The following is an 18,190-nucleotide window of genomic DNA, read 5'->3' on the forward strand; positions in this document are numbered from 1 at the left end:
ATAAATACAAACAAGAAGGAAGCAGAGATTCTCCTAGAAGATATCCAAACCCAAAAGAGAATGTTTCAAAGTCTACAAATCAAAGTTGCTCCTGAACCCATATTCAAAGAAGTACAGCAATTGGCGAAGATGGCAACCCAGTCTTGTGTGCACATTTGTTGATTTTCCATTGTTACCAAAATAAATAAATAAATAAATAAAAGTAACATTGAATAGAAAACCATTTCGCTCCAAATGGTGGGCTCAAAGAAAAAACTCTTGGACACCACCATTTTCACTCTCCTCTCCCCCTCTCCAACCAAACACACTTTCCTCCCCAACTCAACGAGACCCTTAGTTTAGTATTTTTCACTCTTCAAAAAAATGAAGTCATTCTAGTGGATTTGGCGTTGTGGATTTTAGGGGTGTATGTGGATCTAAATTATAAAATGAGCTGGTTCTAGAATCATGGCACTAACTCCACTTTGCCATTACTAATGCCTCTCTAATTTCCATACAATACACCACCAATTCCTCTTCTTGTATCCTCCAGGGCTCCACCTAAAGCAGCCTGACCATCCCATATCCTCACTTCGCAAACTCCCAATTACAAGGATAATAGCACAGTCAGACAAAATTAGAGCACCACCATCTAGTCTGCTCCCTACATTATTCCTTCACCCCGTATGCTTCCTTTTGCCAACACCTCATAAGAGTCTCTTTTACATAGATACTTTGAAAACAAGTTCTGTTTTTAAATGTCCAAGTTGATCACACAACTCACAAAGTTAGCAGCCATCACAAGTTCACAACCATGAACTCCTCCAACCCTTCAGGAGACTATGCCTGCTGTGTGTTTAATCACTTCCAAATCAATGTCGGACTGAGGTTCGAGCATTACATCCAGTAGCTTGCCCATTAGGCAACAACAATGAAACCGCATGCATGAACCCAGGAAAAGGCTCAAGTGGCATAGGCCAGGTGTGCAATTGTGCCATCTGACATGTTCTACCAGTAACTTCAACCTTGTACGAAAATTTAGCCATAAAGGAGGACATGAACTGATGAAAGTTAATAAAGAACAAAAAAAAAAAGGGTTTAACATCTCACACGCTCCATTCCTACCTATTTGAATCCTAATTTGACATCAAACCCGCCCACATTATAAATAATTATCCCAATACCAGACCTCTATGCTTTGAACTTGTTCTCTTAACCAAGTCACAGATTATTGTAAGGGGAAAGTGTTGTGAATGTTTAGGCTATACTTATACTGGGGTTTGTAAATATCTGTTGGTGAGTAAATGTTATCAATGACCATTGAGAAATGCAGCCTTCACCAATTTTAAAATGATCTTTCGCAACAACTGCCTGATCAAGATTATTGGTGTATTGAACAGAACCAAAAGAATCCGAAAAATCTTATGATAATTACAAAACTTCCACACAGAAAATTTAACTGCTTGAACTCTGGGAAAAGTGTACACCCCTCATTATTCTGCTTATATAACTACTCCAGTTTGCAGACCTAGTTAACCAATCTAATCATCCACACTCCCAGCTTCAACGGATGAGGTTCTAACAACGATAAAAATTTAGTAGAAATGTGTATTGGTGCAAAACATATCAAGGTCAACATAACCTGCATTCCTACAAGAAAGATGAAATATAAATTCCATACTTCATGAAAGCTTGTTCAAACCGAAAATTTAAAATTCTAGTAGTCCACCAAGGTTTGATAATTCGTATCTGAGAACTTGATTATCTGGATGAATCGTTTTGCTCGCCGACACCTTCCTTCTTTCCGCTGCAACAGTAGAAGTGTGGCAGCTTGACCCGACCACAGCTCCTGTGACAGAAAATAGTAAAGTGTTAGATATACAATAAAGTAAACATAATTTACTATGTAATTTGTCAGTCTAAGTATATATTAACTTTTTAAGTGGCCATCACAAGTGTTGGTCCAACACGAGAATGAGGTGGTGAATTTACAAAAAAGTACACATGAAACTTTCACTTTTTAATAAGTACGTATGGTTGTTCTAGTTGACCTATTGTTTTAGTGAATAAACACATAATGGGATGCACTACGCTCTCTTCCCAATAAATTTATTCACAATCACAGTTTCATTTAAGGCTTTCAAGAAAAGACTTAGTTTCAGTTCATGTCATTATAATTAATGATCATTCTCTTTCTTTTGCAAACCCCTGAAGCCCTGCCTATTTATTCTAAAATGGAGCAAAAACCACCCTAATCAAATGCTTTGTCACCTCACTAACTGTGGATAAAGAACTTAATCTAAGTGAAAAAAATAATTTATCTGCTCACTTAAAGGCTTCTCATGTTCGAAGACAGTGAACCAAATGACGCTAAAAAATGGAACAGAGAAACTAAGAATGTTTCTCAGTTACAGAAAAACAGGACTATATACAAAGAATTTTGTCATATGAAGATTCATTTATTTGTCTGAATTCTGAAAAGGCAAGCCAATATTCCAAAGGTGATGCAAACATTTGGCTAATTTCATCATGAATTCAAAGTAAATATGTTGTGTGTGTGTGTGTGTGTGTGTGTGTGTGTGAGAGAGAGAGAGAGAGAGAGAGAGAGAGAGAGAGAGGCGTATATGAATCCATAAAAAACATGAAACATATGCTGATATCAGTATTAGCAAAACAAACTTATCAAAAGAACAGTAGTGGAAAAATACTTACAAGCACCGTACAATCACAGGGATAGGTTTTAAAGCCCTTGGCCCATTTCTTATGCCTCTCTTATGGGGAGAAACCTGCATGGTAGACATTCTTTTAAAATCACTTTTATACCAAAAAAAAAAAGGTGTTGTTTACCCAGAACCTACACACACCCCACCCCCCCAAAAAAAAAAAAAGAAACACCCTAGGCTAGCACAAAGTCAAAAAACCTACCAACCTTTATGACCGAAACAGATGAAGGATAAAATGACATGTCCAACAGGAAAGCTAGAATCAGATGATCATTAAAAGAGAAAACTATATCAAGAGAGAGATCATTGCTTCCAAGAAAACTGTGATAATCCCTAATGTGTGTGTGTGTGTGTGTAGAGAGAAATGATAAAGCCACACCATAATTATAAACTACATATGTTCCTAATTATAATCGAACATACTATACCAATTTTTTACTACCAAACGTACAATCTTTTTGATAATTACCAGTACCTCATTGATGTCAAGTAAGATATGTTCATGGACGTGCACAATATTTGAAACTAAAAGAAAGAATCATAGCTCATGCATACCTATTTTATCAAGACTAAAGGGCTGAAGGTAACATTTGAATTACATTCTATTTGTACCCTCTGCCAATAACAGTAGATCGGTGAGAAGAGTGTTGCTCAAAGCATTATCAGTCAGTTTGATGTCTAATCCAAAAGTTATGTATTGGTTTTACCAATATATTGGACACCTTACATCATTGTAGAAAATAAAGCATTCACATAATGGGAAGAAAAAGGAGGGAAAGAGTGACTGAGAGTCAATTACAATGCTCAACCACATATAGAAAATCAAAAATCCCTAGCACAAACATTGCACCAATGAAATCGGATTGTCGCCCAAAAATATTGCCAAGAGCTTTTATTTAGCGAACATTAAACAGTCTAAAAACAGGAACTTAAGTTTTTAAAAACCAACACTTGCCTAAAAACTCGCCATGGGGGGAGGGGCGGAACTTAAGTTTTCAAACACCAATACTTGCCTAAACAGTCATTAGACATGATTACCTATTGTGAGCCAACATTTTTAAACATACTGAAATCATATAACAGCACTACAAAATACAATTGTTGCTGTTAGGACACACAGAAGTGTGAACTGTCAAGTCATACAACAGCACTACATAACAAAATTGTGGCTTTTACAACACAAAGCAGTTTTTTGCGTATACATCTTTATTACTTATCAAAATAAAAATAAATGAACATCCTGACCAATGTTATGGGAAAGAAACTATACCCTGGTTCATAAAAGCTTCTCAAAATCACACCCAGCAATAACAATTCAAAGACTAATAATTCAGAACACAGAAAGTAATCCCAATTCATAGATTCAAAAAAAAAAAAAAAACCTCAAGCTTTTTTTTTTTTTTTTTGAGGAACAACACTCAAGCTATTAGTAACAGAAAGTAATCCCAATTCATAGATTCAAAAAAAAAAAAAAAACCTCAAGCTTTTTTTTTTTTTTTTTGAGGAACAACACTCAAGCTATTAGTAATGAGCAATATTAGCACAAAAGTAGCAATACCCAGAACCCTTAAACTTCAATTCTAAAACCAAAAATCCCAAACACAACTGTACTCAACCTAAATTCAAACCAACAAACACAGATTGATATATTACTCATTGGAATGAAAATGAAGTGAGGAGTGAGAAGTGAGAAGGTACCTTCCTCTTGGGGACAGCCATAAGCTCCATAGATCCACCAAAGGAGAAACTTGGGAACTCAAACCCGAATCCTATGTTGTTGCCGTCGTCGCTGCCGTCTGACTCAGGCAAAACGAGCGGCGGAGATGTGAGCTCACGGTGGATGGGAGCATCCAAAGGCGGAGGGAGAGCCATAACGTGACTCAACCTCCGAACAAGCAACGTGGTGAACCCTACGTTCCCCCAGGTGCCGGCGGTGCTCCTCAGCATCGTCGCCATTTGCTCCAAGTGCTGTGCTACTGTGTACTGTCGAAGAAGAGTGAAGGCTTCAAGTGTGTATCATCAATTCACAACTAATGTCTAATGGGCTATTTATTTTGGGCCCATAGAACCAAACAATTACAACAACTTTGGTTTTCTTTTAAGTTAAATCACAAGGCCCAATGTTTCTTTGTTTAGCCCCAAAAAAAACATTTCCATTACATGTGCAAAATATGAAATTGCTAAAAGTATGTTGAGAACTTTTGAGTGAGTTAAACCAATTTGATTCGAGCTGATTTTTTTTTTTCTTTTTCTTTTTTATATTTCGATTTTTGGGATGGAGAATTTAAACTTTGAATATTTTTATTGAAAATACTAGAAGGTGGTAATTAAGCTACAATACATTTGGCAAGAATATACTGCTTCAATGAGACAGTTTTGACTATTGATATCTTAAATCTTAAGCACTATTTTTTTGTATCTTGATAGAGGTGGATATTAAGGATACATGTGGCAGCTCCATTTTGTCTAATTGATTGTCCTTATAAAACGTCTTCTACATATTTCTATGTGATTTTATAAAATTTTATTATCTTCTCTTTTGACCCAAATATTGAATGGCAGGGAGAACGCGAGATTCGAAGTCAATGGGAAAAAAAAAAAGAACAGAAACACCGAATCCAATGTTAAATTTTGTGGAAAATGTGTAATTGACTCGATGGTTGATTGAGTAAGAAGTACCCAATACTTTTACCTACGTTTGATTTGAGTTAGTGATAAACTTATATAATATAGGCCCAAGCCCACTCCATTGTTGTTGCCTTGTTGGGAATGAACTATCTTGCGCGGTTAAACTTTCCCAGTCAGCAAAGATAGTCAAGAGACAAAACCTCAAAGCATAGCTAAACAATGTAAGATAATGAGTGATAATAGGGTTGCAGAGTAGCAATAATTATCTCATCTTCCCTCTCAAAACGTGTAGGATCCACAAGTGCATAGGACACATACTTTGTGACTTATTAGAAGGAAGGTGCGTGCATGAGATAACCTCTCGTAGCCGTAGGCAGCTAGGCTAGCTGGATAATAATTGGACAAATCTCGTAAGTTCTATTATTACTTCATTTGATTGCATTTTTTCTTTACTTACTCTTATTTTCCAATGAAAAATTATGTTATTTACCGTGGCATATAATGCAAAAGTTTGTGTAGGATCCACTACGGACTCCTTGTCGTAAAATTTAACTTCACTGGAAGGGCTATGAAGTTGACAAAAGCTTACCATCTCACTTTAGCTCCATCCCTAACCTTGACTCCACCCAACCTACCCTGATAAACACACCAAGGAAAAATAATGTTGTACACAGCTTATTAGACGCTACCGTTCTGACACAGGATAAAGTGGCAGAATGATTTTTCCAACCATTTCAGAAGATATTTAAAGATTGATAGGTATTTTGTCCAAGAAGTCCAATAGCATATAATTGGGGGGTTTCTTTAAGGAATATTTAACTTTAATGTTTTAGTTCTCCTCATTTATTTTGTTTATAGTTCTTATAAGTTAAAGTCTTAAAAATGAAATGTTTTTAATTGCTAATTTTGTTCTCCCATACTTAGAGGGCTATTCTAAGCATTATATAAGTCATTTAGTTGAATTGAATAAAAGCATATTATAGACTATATTTTCAAATTAAAAGGCTTTGCGCTTCAAAAAATGAATTTCTTCTTTTAAACTCTTATCCCATTGGTGGATTTCTTGGATGGTGAGTTTGGTTCTGTATCTCTTTGGGTAGTGTTTCTGTATCACATAGAGAGATGAGTCATTTATCCCTTTTATATATTAAGTGTTTTGTTCAAACCATTGTACCATATTACATTTCAGCCATCCATCACTCTCTTATTGGATCAATTTGGTTTTTCCCTTACAAATCTCATATCATGTACACTCTCCACTCTCCTAAAATCGTATTTTCAAAACACAACTTCACTTCACACGACATAATATGTACAATAAGTATGCAATAACAAATATGTGATAATCATTATCCCGTACATAATACAAATTGATGCCTAAATTTCTATGCTTCACTCTCAAAAGATTGTTCTACTGTTGTCCTAATCAAGAAATTGCAAATTGCAATGCACATAATTGGATTACTAGTGAAATTGAATTCTAAATACCATTCTTTGGGTAGGATGATGGTGAACAGTGAACACAATCAACTTGGGCTTAGTTTAAGGTTTAACCAAACTTGCTAGATGCCACTCCTAGTCCTAGCCCCTCTAGGATACTAGCAAATGAGTGTGAAGCCGCCAACCTTGTGCATGTTTGCACGTGATTAACTAATCACTAAAAACAAAATGCTGAGAACTCAACTTCCCATCTCAAGATTAGAGATCCCATTAACCCAGAAAGTTTTAAAAATAATAATTAGGATTGGAACACATAACTATATTATTGTCTCTGCGGAACTAGACAAAAAAAAGTAGCTTTTCCAATGAAAAAAAATGATTAACTCCACAAACCATAGAAGGGCCCCAAAATATAGACGAGGAATCTTAAACAAGTCAGCTGAAGTAGATATTATATATACTACTTCATTAAGAGTCGGCGTGATGCTACTCGAGGATTTGGTCAATTCTGCAATTTTTATTCTTTCCTTTCTTTGCTTTTGCTTTGTTTTAACGATACCCAATGTAAAGGCACTACATGCTCAGCTTACGCCTCTTAGCCTTAGAAATATTCTTTTTTTTTTTTGGAACTCAGTTCTATCATAGAAGATTCGAACCGATGCTTTGTTCTATAAGAGTATCAGACAGTAATTGAATCTTAAAGCAAATTAACGAATGTCCTTCATTTAAGACGTGTCACTTATTAAGAAATGAAAGTAAAGGAGAAACCGCAAGAGATTTCGTCCATGAATATGAAAATTGTATGTACACAAGACAATAGTATTTTATGTATGCGTTTGGATTCAGATTATTTGAGCCCCGTTTGCCTCTTTTTTTTTTGAGCCAGCACCTCTTGCACTGCTCATGAGACATAAACAGTGTATTAAGGCAAATGCATAATACTTTCAGTGTGAACAGTAATTTTATTTTTATTTTTTTATTTTTTCGGTTTCTCGAGTAAGATACTTTGTTTCTGAGAAAACTGAAGAAGAAAGGGAAGATGACAAATCCCTAAAGACATTTGGGAATTTGCTCTGATACCATATCAAAGATTGAATGAATTGATATGTATTTCATTGAAATGAGAAAATGAGAGTACAAAACTATTTATAGATTGATCTAAGCTAGAAACCTAACTCTAACTGAATAACTGAAACTAACAGAAGAGTAACTAACTCTCACACGTACAAAAACTAACTCTCCCACATGTGAACACTTATACAACTCAAAACAGAAAACAAGTTACTAAACTACATGCCGTTTCTTCATTCAAATACATATAGATGTCGTTTATGCATTACTTTGGCCTTTACTGTGATTATGCTCCACTGTATCTTGCTCTGCTCTTGCTTCCTTGTGACCATCTTTGTTATCACTCTGATAGGTTACCATAGCCAACCCAACAAGAAGCGTTTCAGTGGACGAAGTGTTGTAGCCTATGATAAACTAAATGGAAATATAAAGGCTCCGGTGGATTACATTTCTCTATGGAACAGCTTGTCATTCGAAATCGATCAAGATGGAATTGGTTTTATCTGGTTGCCAAAATGCCCAGATGGTTACAAAGCCTTAGGGCATGTTGTGACAAACTCAACTCAGAAGCCATCCCCTGATAAAATTAGGTGTGTTAAAGCTGAGCTCACCGAGCAATGTGAGCATTACAAGTGGATTTGGGGTGCTGAAGGTTTCAATGTTTATATTACAAGGCCTAGCAATAAAGGGACCCAAGCTATGGGAGTTCATTTGGGTTCATTTGTTGCCCAAGTTGGTGGGGTTATGTCTGATATAGCTTGCTTGAAGAATACCAAATCTGATTTATCTGCTGTGCCTACTCTAGACCAACTTAAGCCATTAATTGATGCCTACGCTCCATGGGTGTACTTTCATCCTGATGAAAAATACCTGCCTGCTACAGTGGAATGGTTTTTTGAGAATGGGGGACTATTATATAAGAAAGGGGACGAGGCAAATCCTGTTCCGATTATGCCCGACGGCTCAAACCTTCCTCAAGGTGGTTCAGATGATGATGCCTATTGGTTGGATGTACCAGTTGACTCAGACGCCAGAGACAAGGTTGAGAGAGGAGATTTAGCAAGAGCTAAGGTTTATGTGCATGTAAAGCCCATGTTTGGTGCTACATTCACTGACATAGTTATATGGATTTATTATCCATTTAATGGCCCTGCCACGATAAAGTTTAAATTTCTCAATATTAAATTCGATCACTTAGGTGAACATACTGGTGATTGGGAGCATGTGACCTTGAGAGTCAACAATTTCAATGGAGAGCTAAAGAGTATCTATTTCTCTGAACATATTGGGGGTACATGGGTGGATGCTACAGATATCGAGTTTCAAGATCGTAACAAGGCTGCTGTGTATGCATCAAAGCATGGACATGCATTTTATTCAAAGCCTGGACTTGTTTTGGATGGGAGTGATGGAATTGGATTAAGGAATGATTGTGAAAAGGCTGATTTGCACTTGGATACTGGAATTTGTTATACACTAGTGTCAGCCGAGTATTTGGGCACAGCAGTTGTTGAGCCATTAGATGGGGCCTAAGGCCCAGAATACCTAAGGCCCAGAATATGCGTTTGGGCTTTTACGACCCCCCCCCATACCTAAGGCCCAGAATATGCGTTTGGGCTTTTACGACCCCACCCCCCCCCCCACAACAACAATAATAATAATAATAATAAGAGGGACATTATTTGTTTACATTGCAAATACAATGTATACCAATAAAAGTCCATAATAAAATTTATAGTCCACCCAAAGTTTTTACTTTTTATTGGTAGAAAGTTTTTAATTTTTTACCAGTACAAGAGTTATGTTAACGAGTGCTCTTAGGGTATTAGGTAATAATTCATTTTACAAAAATTTTGACACCACTTCTATGGTAAATGAAAAAAGTTGTCAAAATATTAATTGTTTTTTTTCTTTTCCCATAAAATATTTCTTTAAATAAATTATTAACCAATACTCTAAGGGTCCGTTTGGTTGGGAGAATGGAAAAGTAGGAGGATAAAAAAGATTTTAGTTCCCTCATTTGTGTTTGGTTAGAAGAGTGGAAAAATAGATGAATGGAAAATTTTTTGTTTTGTTGAAAATAAAGTTTGTCTAAATTGACCATCATGTCCCTATTAAATAAAATAAAAGGTAACACATTATACTTTTTTTTTTTTTTTAATTATGTATAGATAGACACTAATTAAAGTATAAAAAAAAGCATAACAAAATGTTTTTTTTTTTTTTAAAACGAAATTAATGAGAAAATAAACATATGAGCACAAAGAAAAAGAAAAAAAGCTACATATTCAGAAAAAGTCAAAAAAATAAAAAGAAGAAAAGAAAAAAAGCTATGTTCAGACAAAAGAAAAGAAGAAAAAAATAATAAAAAATGAAAACCACGTCAGTAACAGAGGAAAAAAAAAGTTAACACATCAATAACAAAGGAAGAAAAAATGAAAGGAAAAAATAAAAAGCCAACACATTGGAGACTTGAAGGTGAATTTTAAGGATATTTTTGGAAGTTTAATTCATAAGTTTCTTGCTCTCAATTTTCTCTCCATATGGAGAGAAAACTTTTTAGTGGGTGAGGAGAGAAAACACATGGGCATCACCATTTAATTTTCCTCCTTCTCATCCAACCAAATACACTCTAAAAAAAAATTTCTTCCTATTTTCTCTCCAAAATTTTTCATCCTCCTTATTTCACCTCTAAACAAACACACTCTAAGAGCATTCGTTAGCATTTTCTATTCTCATATAATGTCTTTCTTATGCTTTTTGAAGGTTATTACATTATAAAATTGGACATGGAATCACGAGTCTTTAGGCTAAATATTGCTAAATCTGAAACTTATTTGCGTTATAGGCACTATTACAACTTATTTAGGGGATTGAGGAGAGAGATTGAATTTCAGTAGCAGTGTTGCTGAAATTCCAACAAAAGTATGAGAGAGAAAAAGAAAAAGCCTGAAGAGAGAAAATGTTGAATTACGGCAATGGCATTGCCGTAATTCGTTTTGCCCAAATTTCCTCCTGAATGTGTGAGAACTGCTCGGAGTGTGAGTGCCCAAAAGAAAGTAATTGTGGCAATGGTATTGCCGAAAGTGGGAGGGAAAAAAAATGAATGCTAAAATCTGGGGAGGAATTAAAAAAAATATAATGTGCTATGTACACAATATTTTCACAATAAATCACAGGTAACTGGTTATTATTAGTTCAAATTTAAATTTAACATTGAGATTACTATTTTAATCCAACAATAACAATAAGTAACAACCTGATACTTAGAATTTGTTGTAAAAATATTGTAAAAATTGTGTACACATATCATTTCTAAAAAAAAAAAAAAGGGTGGAATGGATTGTGGCAATGGCATTGCCGAAATAGGAGGGGAAAATTAATTTTTTTCCCTCCTATTTCAGCAATGCCATTGCCACAATCCAGTCCATCTTTTTTTTTTTTAGAAATGATATGTGCACACAATTTTTATAACAAATTTTAAGTATCAGGTTGTTACTTATTGTTATTGTTGGATTAAAATAGTAATCTCAATGTTAAATTTAAATTTGAACTAATAATAACTAGTTACCTGTGATTTATTGTGAAAATGTTGTAAAAATATTGTGTACGTAGCACATTATATTTTTTTTTAATTCCTCCAGAGATTTTGGCATTCATTTTTTTTCCCCTCCTATTTTCAGTAATACCATTGCCACAATTACTTTCTTTTGGGCACTCACGCTCCGAGCACTTCTCACACATTCGATTAGGAAATTTGGACAGAACAAATTACGCCAATGCCATTGCCGTAATTCAACATTTTCTCTCTCAGGCTTTTTCTCTTTCTCTCTCATACTTTTGTTGGAATTTCGGCAACATTGTTGCCAAAATTCAATCTCTCTCCTTAATTCTCTAAATAAGTTGTAACAGTGCCTATATCGCAAATAAGTTTCAAATTTAGCAATATTTAACCAGAAGACTCTTGAACGACGGCAACAAATAAATTTATTGGGTAGCTCGGGGGCTCCCTCCTTCCACTTGTGGGGCCAACTTCTCGTGTAAGAAAAGGAAGCAATTTTCACTAACTGTACAGCCTTAAAAAAATTTTATAAAAAAAATTAAAAAAATGAAAAGACGAAAAGACTAGATTAGTACGACTGTCTCCCATCCATTCATGAATTCTGCCACTATCTCAATTGAGAGGTGGTATCTCATGCGTCAGGGCATGAGACCTACCCTCATAAACATGTGGATCCCGCACCTGTTTGTGAGAGGTAGGTTTCATGCGCATGGGCCGTGAGAAATTTAAACCTCAATTGAAGTGTACCTACTGAGTGAGTGATTTAGCAAAATAATGGATGAGTGAGGGTGAGAACTGAGGAGGGAAGAAGAGGTGCAAATTTCTAAAAGCAATCCCGTGGTATGTATTATTTCGACTCAGTCACCCTTTACCAAATGCCACAGCAAGTACCCATTCACTGTAACTCAAAAAACAAAAGCAAAATAAAAAACAAAACACTTGCTCAGACTGCAACTGGCAAGGGAGCAATTGCTGAGACAAGAGTGAGATGGCAGATCTGACAGTACTTTTGGATTATTGAGGGGGAATATTTGAGGTAATCAATTTTTTTTTTTTTGGAGCTTTGGAGAGAGAGAGAGAGAGAGAGAGAGAGAGCATGATCTATGCTTTTAGAGTTTGTAGGAGCTTAAAGACTGAGTCCAAAGATTTTCGTGCATTGGTTAAAATTTGAGGCTTAATTAATATTCTTACAAGATAATTAATAGTCCAAATTTTTTTTCAAAAGATTTTCTTGGTTAATACTTGATTTATTTTTTTCAAAGTTTTTATTGAACAACTGACTGAAACTTCTCTGCCTTCATACACATTGCACTTGCAGTGTCACCTATCCCATTCGACCACACAATATTTTGTGGCAAAGTGGTAATGTCAATTCTTCCTCCTTCACCCACTTCTCTGGCCTTCACAGTGCGAAGGTGTGAACCAGAGCTGGTTGCTCCGACCAAGTCAACTCCTCATGAGTTTAAACAGCTCTCTGATTTGGATGACCAAGAATGCTTTCGGTTTCAAATTCAGTTGATACAATTCTATAGGTGTGATCCATCTATGCATGGGAAAGACCCAGTGAAAATCATCAGAGAGGCACTAGCACAAGCACTTGTGTTTTACTACCCATATGCAGGGAGGCTTAGGAAAGGACCTGGTCGAAAGCTTATCTTAGAATGTACTGGTGAGGGTGTTCTCTTCATTGAGGCTGATGCTGATGTTACACTTGAACAGTTCGGTGATATAATTCATCCTCCAATCCCATGTATGGACAAACTCCTCTATGATGATCCAGGCTCAGGAGAAATCCTTGACTGCCCATTATTGCTCATTCAGGTACTCATATCTCTCTCTGTCTCTCAAATTTTCATTTCACATCTTATTATCAATGGTTCACACAATTAATAAATAGAGTCACTTGTGCATTTTCAGTTTTTCACCAATGTGGGAATCTATAAATGATTAAAAATTAACCACAAACCCCAAGACTATAAGATGCTTTCGTTTCACAAGATTTCCCATTTAGATTGGTGATGAAGACAGATGACGTCTCTGTTCTTTATACCCTGTATATATACCTACAAATTACCATCAAGAAAATTATAGATCGTTAACTTATTTTTTATAAAAGGTTAAAAATTAAAGTTTTGTGTATTTTAAAATTATATACAAAATATGAACTTTTAAATAGAAGAGTAAATCATATGCAATTGAGAATATTGAATAGAACAAAATTTTTAAATATTTTAATTTGTGCATAATTTATAACAGAGTTATATTAGGGAAAGTTATTAATTTCGTTACATTTTAGTAAACAGGTGGAATATTTTGTACCAATTATTGAATCAATACACGCATCTCCTTATTCAGCCTGAATTGCAATGGATTTCGTAGGTTTCAGTTATCATTAAACACCAATTGATTTTTGATTTAGTAAATTAAATTCCAAATCTCTTATCAGGAGTGAATCTATAATTTGAAATTCCTTAAAAAAAATTCCAATGGATTTCAGTGTGTCTGCCATTTCAACCAATATTTAAATTATGGGCAGAACACTTACCCTTTGTTTTGTGTTTTTCTCTTCTCCCTCTCTTTCTCCACTGTCAGATTTCTTTTCTTAATTTTTTACTCCTCTTTGTCTCACACGCGTTTAAATTTAATCAATCATTTTAATTTCTTTTCTTTTTTCACTCTCTCGTCACATCGCTCTCATATGTGTGTACATTTCTCTCCTCTCTCCGTAATCTTTTTTTTTCTTAACTCCCCAGCACATTCACATCTCTCTCTCTCTCTCTCTCTCTCTCTCTCTCTCTCTCTCTTAAGTCTACACTCAATTCATTTTTTGCCTCCCCTTTCTTTCACTTATTATGTGAATATTTATTTTATTTTTAAAATATATTTTGAGCATGTAATATATATAGAATATGTTATTATTTGATTTTAAATTAATATGATATAATTGTTTTTATCTGTAACAAAGGAAAAAACACTGATATCATTAAAAATAAAAAATAAAAAGTAGTAACCTAAAACACTATGCTTGAATACATAGTATTGAAATATTTCATTCCAAACCAAATTGGTCATCAAAACAGAATTGACAAATTGATAGCTTTGGTAAATAGCTAGCATAGCTTAAACATAGCTGAAGTAGAAAGAATGTAATATGATTGAAGTAAATAGCTACCCAACAAAAAAGACACAAAGGAATAACCAATATGCTTAAGTTAATGGTATTTTTAGCTAATTAACAGGTGACAAGATTGAGGTGTGGGGGTTTTATCTTTGCCTATCGCTTGAACCACACCATGAGTGATGCAATTGGCATAGCCCAATTCATAGGTGCCGTGGGTGAAATGGCTCGAGGTGAATGTGCCCCTTCCATCCCCCATGTTTGGCAAAGGGATCTTCTCAATGCAAGGAATCCACCAAGGGTGACATGCACACATCACCAATTCGATGAACTTCCTGATCCAAATGACTACACTCTCCAAGACATGGTCCCTTGTTCTCTCTTCTTCAGCTCGATGGAAGTAAATGCAATTCGTAAACATCTCCCTAGTCACTTGAAAAAATGCTCCACATTCGATATAATAACTGCGTGCATTTGGCGATGCAGTACAAGAGCACTTAGACCAGACCTAGAGACCCAAGTGCGTGTTATGTTTGCAATCAATGTGCGTGGCAAACTTAACCCCCCATTACCAACTGGATATTATGGCAATGCTATTTTAGCAGCAGTGGCTATAACAACAGCTAGGAAGCTTTGTGAGAACCCTTTGGGATATGCATTAGAATTGGTGAAAATGGCAAAAGCTAATGTGACTATGGAGTATGTGCATTCTTACACAGATTTGGTGGTGATTAAAGACAAACTTGATCTCAATAGGGTTCAATGCTACTTACCAACAAATTCGACACGTGTTGGATTTGAAGAGGTGGACTTTGGGTGGGGTAACCCTGCCTATGGTGGGCCAGCCAATCTTTGGACTGGACCCAATCCAAAGCTAGCAAGCTCTTACACATCTTTTAGCAATGGTAAAGGGAAGAATGGAATTGTGGTGTCAATCCTACTGCCAAATGCGGCTCACGAAATATTCAAGAAGGAGCTTGAAGAGTACACGTTGAAGGGCCATGCAATTGGTGGTCAATATCTATCAACTCCTATTAAATCTTCTATGTAGTGCAATTACAAACCAAATTATCAATGTGAGATTAATTAAAGAATTAACTTTCAATGAATCAGAAAAGTCTAATTTTTTTTTTTTTTTTTTAAATTAAAAAAAAAAAAAAAAAAAAAAGAAGAAGAAGAAGAAGAAGAAGAAGAAGAAGAAGAAGAAGAGGTAATATTTCTAGGATTTTGCTAATGTGTGCCCTAAGGGCACACAATGATTAATTATTTTTGGAAAAAATTTTCTTAGGAATTGAAGAAGTACTGACAATTTTTTCAATTCCAGAGAAAATATATTTAAAAATAAATGATTTAATGTGTGCTCTTAGGACACACATTAACCGGACCTCATTCTCTATCCCCCGTTACTATGACTATAAAGCTTTTGTTGTTCATGCATCTATGCAGGACAAAACAATGAACTGACACATTACTATTTTAAGACCTGTGCTGTGTCACCAATGCATGAGAGTAACAGAGAAAAACCAAAAACCCCAAAACTACTATATTCTGAATTTATAGCTTCATAAATTATTGTTCTTGTATACGTACAAAAAAGGGAAAATAATTATATGATTGATACAGTTGATAAAATGGTCTACACATGTTATTTATTGTCTCCCCTCAATTATTAATGACATTATCCACTCATCTCCTTGGATTACTTAATAAAAGAAAAAAAAAAATCACCCATATTCTACCGTTTATAAATTATTTATGTATAGGCTGGTGAAAACATTTAATTAAAAATAAAAACTCTGATATGACTTATCCACGTCCGTGTAGAAATCTTTTAGAAGATAAGAAGAGATCCGAACAGAGCAAAGCAATATAGGAAAAGATGAACTGAGGAGAAAAAATTAACAAACAAATGGTCTACATTCTTTTCCACTAATTCATAAAGTAGATATAAGATTCCCCCAATGAAATTATAGGCTTAAAACTTTAAATAAACATGTTTTTTTTTATTTTTTTATTATTGTGGATTGAAAATAATACATAATTTAATATCAAGTATGCACATGATAATCAAAAGATGTCTATTTGTTACTGCCAATGTTAAGAACTTTGTAACTTAATTAACTAACAATTTTTGATGTTCAGTTTCTAATAAAGACATTTAAAGTTCAAATCCTATCTTTTTGATTCAACTATTAAATTATAAAAAAAATAATAATTTATATATATATATATATATCAACTTATCTTTACTAATTATAGGAAAGGAAAGGTAACCCACCACGTTGGCACTTTGTTAGACCCTAGTGCACGCTCGCTAGTAACGCAACAAAACATATTTGGGTCCATTTGGATAACACTTATTGTTGCTGAAAGTTGATAAAAACTGATTGTTGCTGAAAACACTGTAGCAAAATAATTTTTAAATGTGTGAATAGTATTGTGGAACCCATTTTTAATATTAAATATTGCATGAAAAGTACGTGAACAGTGCATAAACAGTACACACACTGTTCACGCACAGTAAATTTTGTCCCCCCAAAGTCAACAAAGTGCGGCAAAAAAAAAAAAGAAAAAAAAAAGAGGTAAAACGCAACTTTACTTTGAGTAGCAAAACTTGCTATCCAAACGCAGGCAAAGATTCAATTGGACCTCGCAATCTATTGATAAACGAAAAAAAACAGTAATATCGTATAATCTTGAATACGCATACAATTTATTTGATGGTATCTAACTAATAAATTATAAGCACCAAATTTGAGTTTCTTTTTCTGTTTGAAATTGACCATAATGTTTTCCTTTTTGACAACGATTTTTTTTTTTAATAGTTAAAAACAATATTTTTTTACAGCAAATATAAGCATGTCCCCCCAAAGTCAACAAAGTGCGGCAAAAAAAAAAAAAAAAAAAAAAGAGGTAAAACGCAACTTTACTTTGAGTAGCAAAACTTGCTATCCAAACGCAAGCAAAGATTCAATTGGACCTCGCAATCTATTGATAAACGAAAAAAAACAGTAATATCGTATAATCTTGAATACGCATACAATTTATTTGGTGGTATCTAACTAATAAATTATAAGCACCAAATTTGAGTTTCTTTTTCTGTTTGAAATTGACCATAATGTTTTCCTTTTTGACAACGATTTTTTTTTTTTAATAGTTAAAAACAATATTTTTTTACAGCAAATATAAGAATGATTTCACGTTGTGAGAAAAGAAATTATGCTAGATAATTTGTTCTATTAGTGACAATTGAAATTTCAAGGAACTAATTGTCAAATCTTGATCTTGATTGGTTGGTGGAGAGACTAGAACCGAGATCAATAACCAAGGACCGAGCTCAAATAGGGACTGGTCCAAAGTCATGAGGTCGGATATTAAGACATTTACTAAGATAGTCAAATTGGCTAACAGAAAGTGATTCATGCATTACCATAAAAAATTAATTAAAAAAAAAAAAAAAACTGAAGTGTTGGATACGCTAGAAAACTATTTTGCAATAATGACATATTCACTCACTTTGCCTAACGATTGATGGGCTTGAGGGAATTTGATTTGATAGGGATGAAATCACTAGAGAAGACAGGGGACATTCATGAACGCTGGTTCAGTATAAATAAAGGCTTAACCTCAAAAGTATGGTATATGCAATTTATTGACTGAACTATCTCA

The 18,190-nt window shown here is 34.6% G+C and overlaps 3 protein-coding genes across 3 annotated transcripts; 2 read left to right on the top strand and 1 right to left on the bottom strand.

The window, feature by feature from the left end:
• Nucleotides 1-1,351: 1,351 nt before the first annotated feature.
• On the bottom strand, nucleotides 1,352-4,727 carry LOC111987457 (uncharacterized). The gene is made up of 3 exons (XM_024019175.2): nucleotides 4,401-4,727; nucleotides 2,692-2,765; nucleotides 1,352-1,828 (listed from the first exon to the last, which is right to left on the bottom strand). The coding sequence occupies exons 1-3, from the start codon at nucleotides 4,656-4,658 to the stop codon at nucleotides 1,741-1,743; spliced, it is 420 nt and encodes a 139-aa protein (XP_023874943.1). The 5' UTR covers nucleotides 4,659-4,727; the 3' UTR covers nucleotides 1,352-1,740.
• A 3,336-nt stretch (nucleotides 4,728-8,063) lies between these two features.
• LOC112034638 (hypothetical protein At1g04090-like) lies at nucleotides 8,064-12,124 on the top strand. Its single transcript, XM_065782001.1, has 2 exons — nucleotides 8,064-9,347; nucleotides 11,971-12,124. The coding sequence occupies exons 1-2, from the start codon at nucleotides 8,064-8,066 to the stop codon at nucleotides 12,121-12,123; spliced, it is 1,437 nt and encodes a 478-aa protein (XP_065638073.1). The 3' UTR covers nucleotide 12,124.
• A 48-nt stretch (nucleotides 12,125-12,172) lies between these two features.
• On the top strand, nucleotides 12,173-15,653 carry LOC112028909 (benzyl alcohol O-benzoyltransferase). The gene is made up of 3 exons (XM_065782022.1): nucleotides 12,173-12,439; nucleotides 12,722-13,224; nucleotides 14,643-15,653. The coding sequence occupies exons 2-3, from the start codon at nucleotides 12,769-12,771 to the stop codon at nucleotides 15,570-15,572; spliced, it is 1,386 nt and encodes a 461-aa protein (XP_065638094.1). The 5' UTR covers nucleotides 12,173-12,439; nucleotides 12,722-12,768; the 3' UTR covers nucleotides 15,573-15,653.
• Nucleotides 15,654-18,190: the final 2,537 nt, after the last annotated feature.

This window comes from Quercus suber, unplaced genomic scaffold (genome assembly GCF_002906115.3).
Source record: "Quercus suber isolate HL8 unplaced genomic scaffold, Cork oak 2.0 scaffold_286, whole genome shotgun sequence".
Classification (NCBI taxonomy): Eukaryota; Viridiplantae; Streptophyta; class Magnoliopsida; order Fagales; family Fagaceae; genus Quercus; species Quercus suber.

Bases quoted from the DNA above. Each gene is read 5' to 3' on its own strand.
- LOC111987457 (XM_024019175.2), bottom strand. From the start codon at position 4,658: ATGGCGACGATGCTGAGGAGCACCGCCGGCACCTGGGGGAACGTAGGG. The intron at 2,766-4,400 runs GTACCTTCTCAC...TCTACCATGCAG, and splicing joins TGGCTGTCCCCAAGAGGAAG to GTTTCTCCCCATAAGAGAGG. The intron at 1,829-2,691 runs GTAAGTATTTTT...TTTCTGTCACAG, and splicing joins CCTGTGATTGTACGGTGCTT to GAGCTGTGGTCGGGTCAAGC.
- LOC112034638 (XM_065782001.1), top strand. From the start codon at position 8,064: ATGCCGTTTCTTCATTCAAATACATATAGATGTCGTTTATGCATTACT. The intron at 9,348-11,970 runs GTTGTTGAGCCA...CGAAAAGACTAG, and splicing joins CCGAGTATTTGGGCACAGCA to ATTAGTACGACTGTCTCCCA.
- LOC112028909 (XM_065782022.1), top strand. From the start codon at position 12,769: ATGTCAATTCTTCCTCCTTCACCCACTTCTCTGGCCTTCACAGTGCGA. The intron at 13,225-14,642 runs GTACTCATATCT...GCTAATTAACAG, and splicing joins GCCCATTATTGCTCATTCAG to GTGACAAGATTGAGGTGTGG.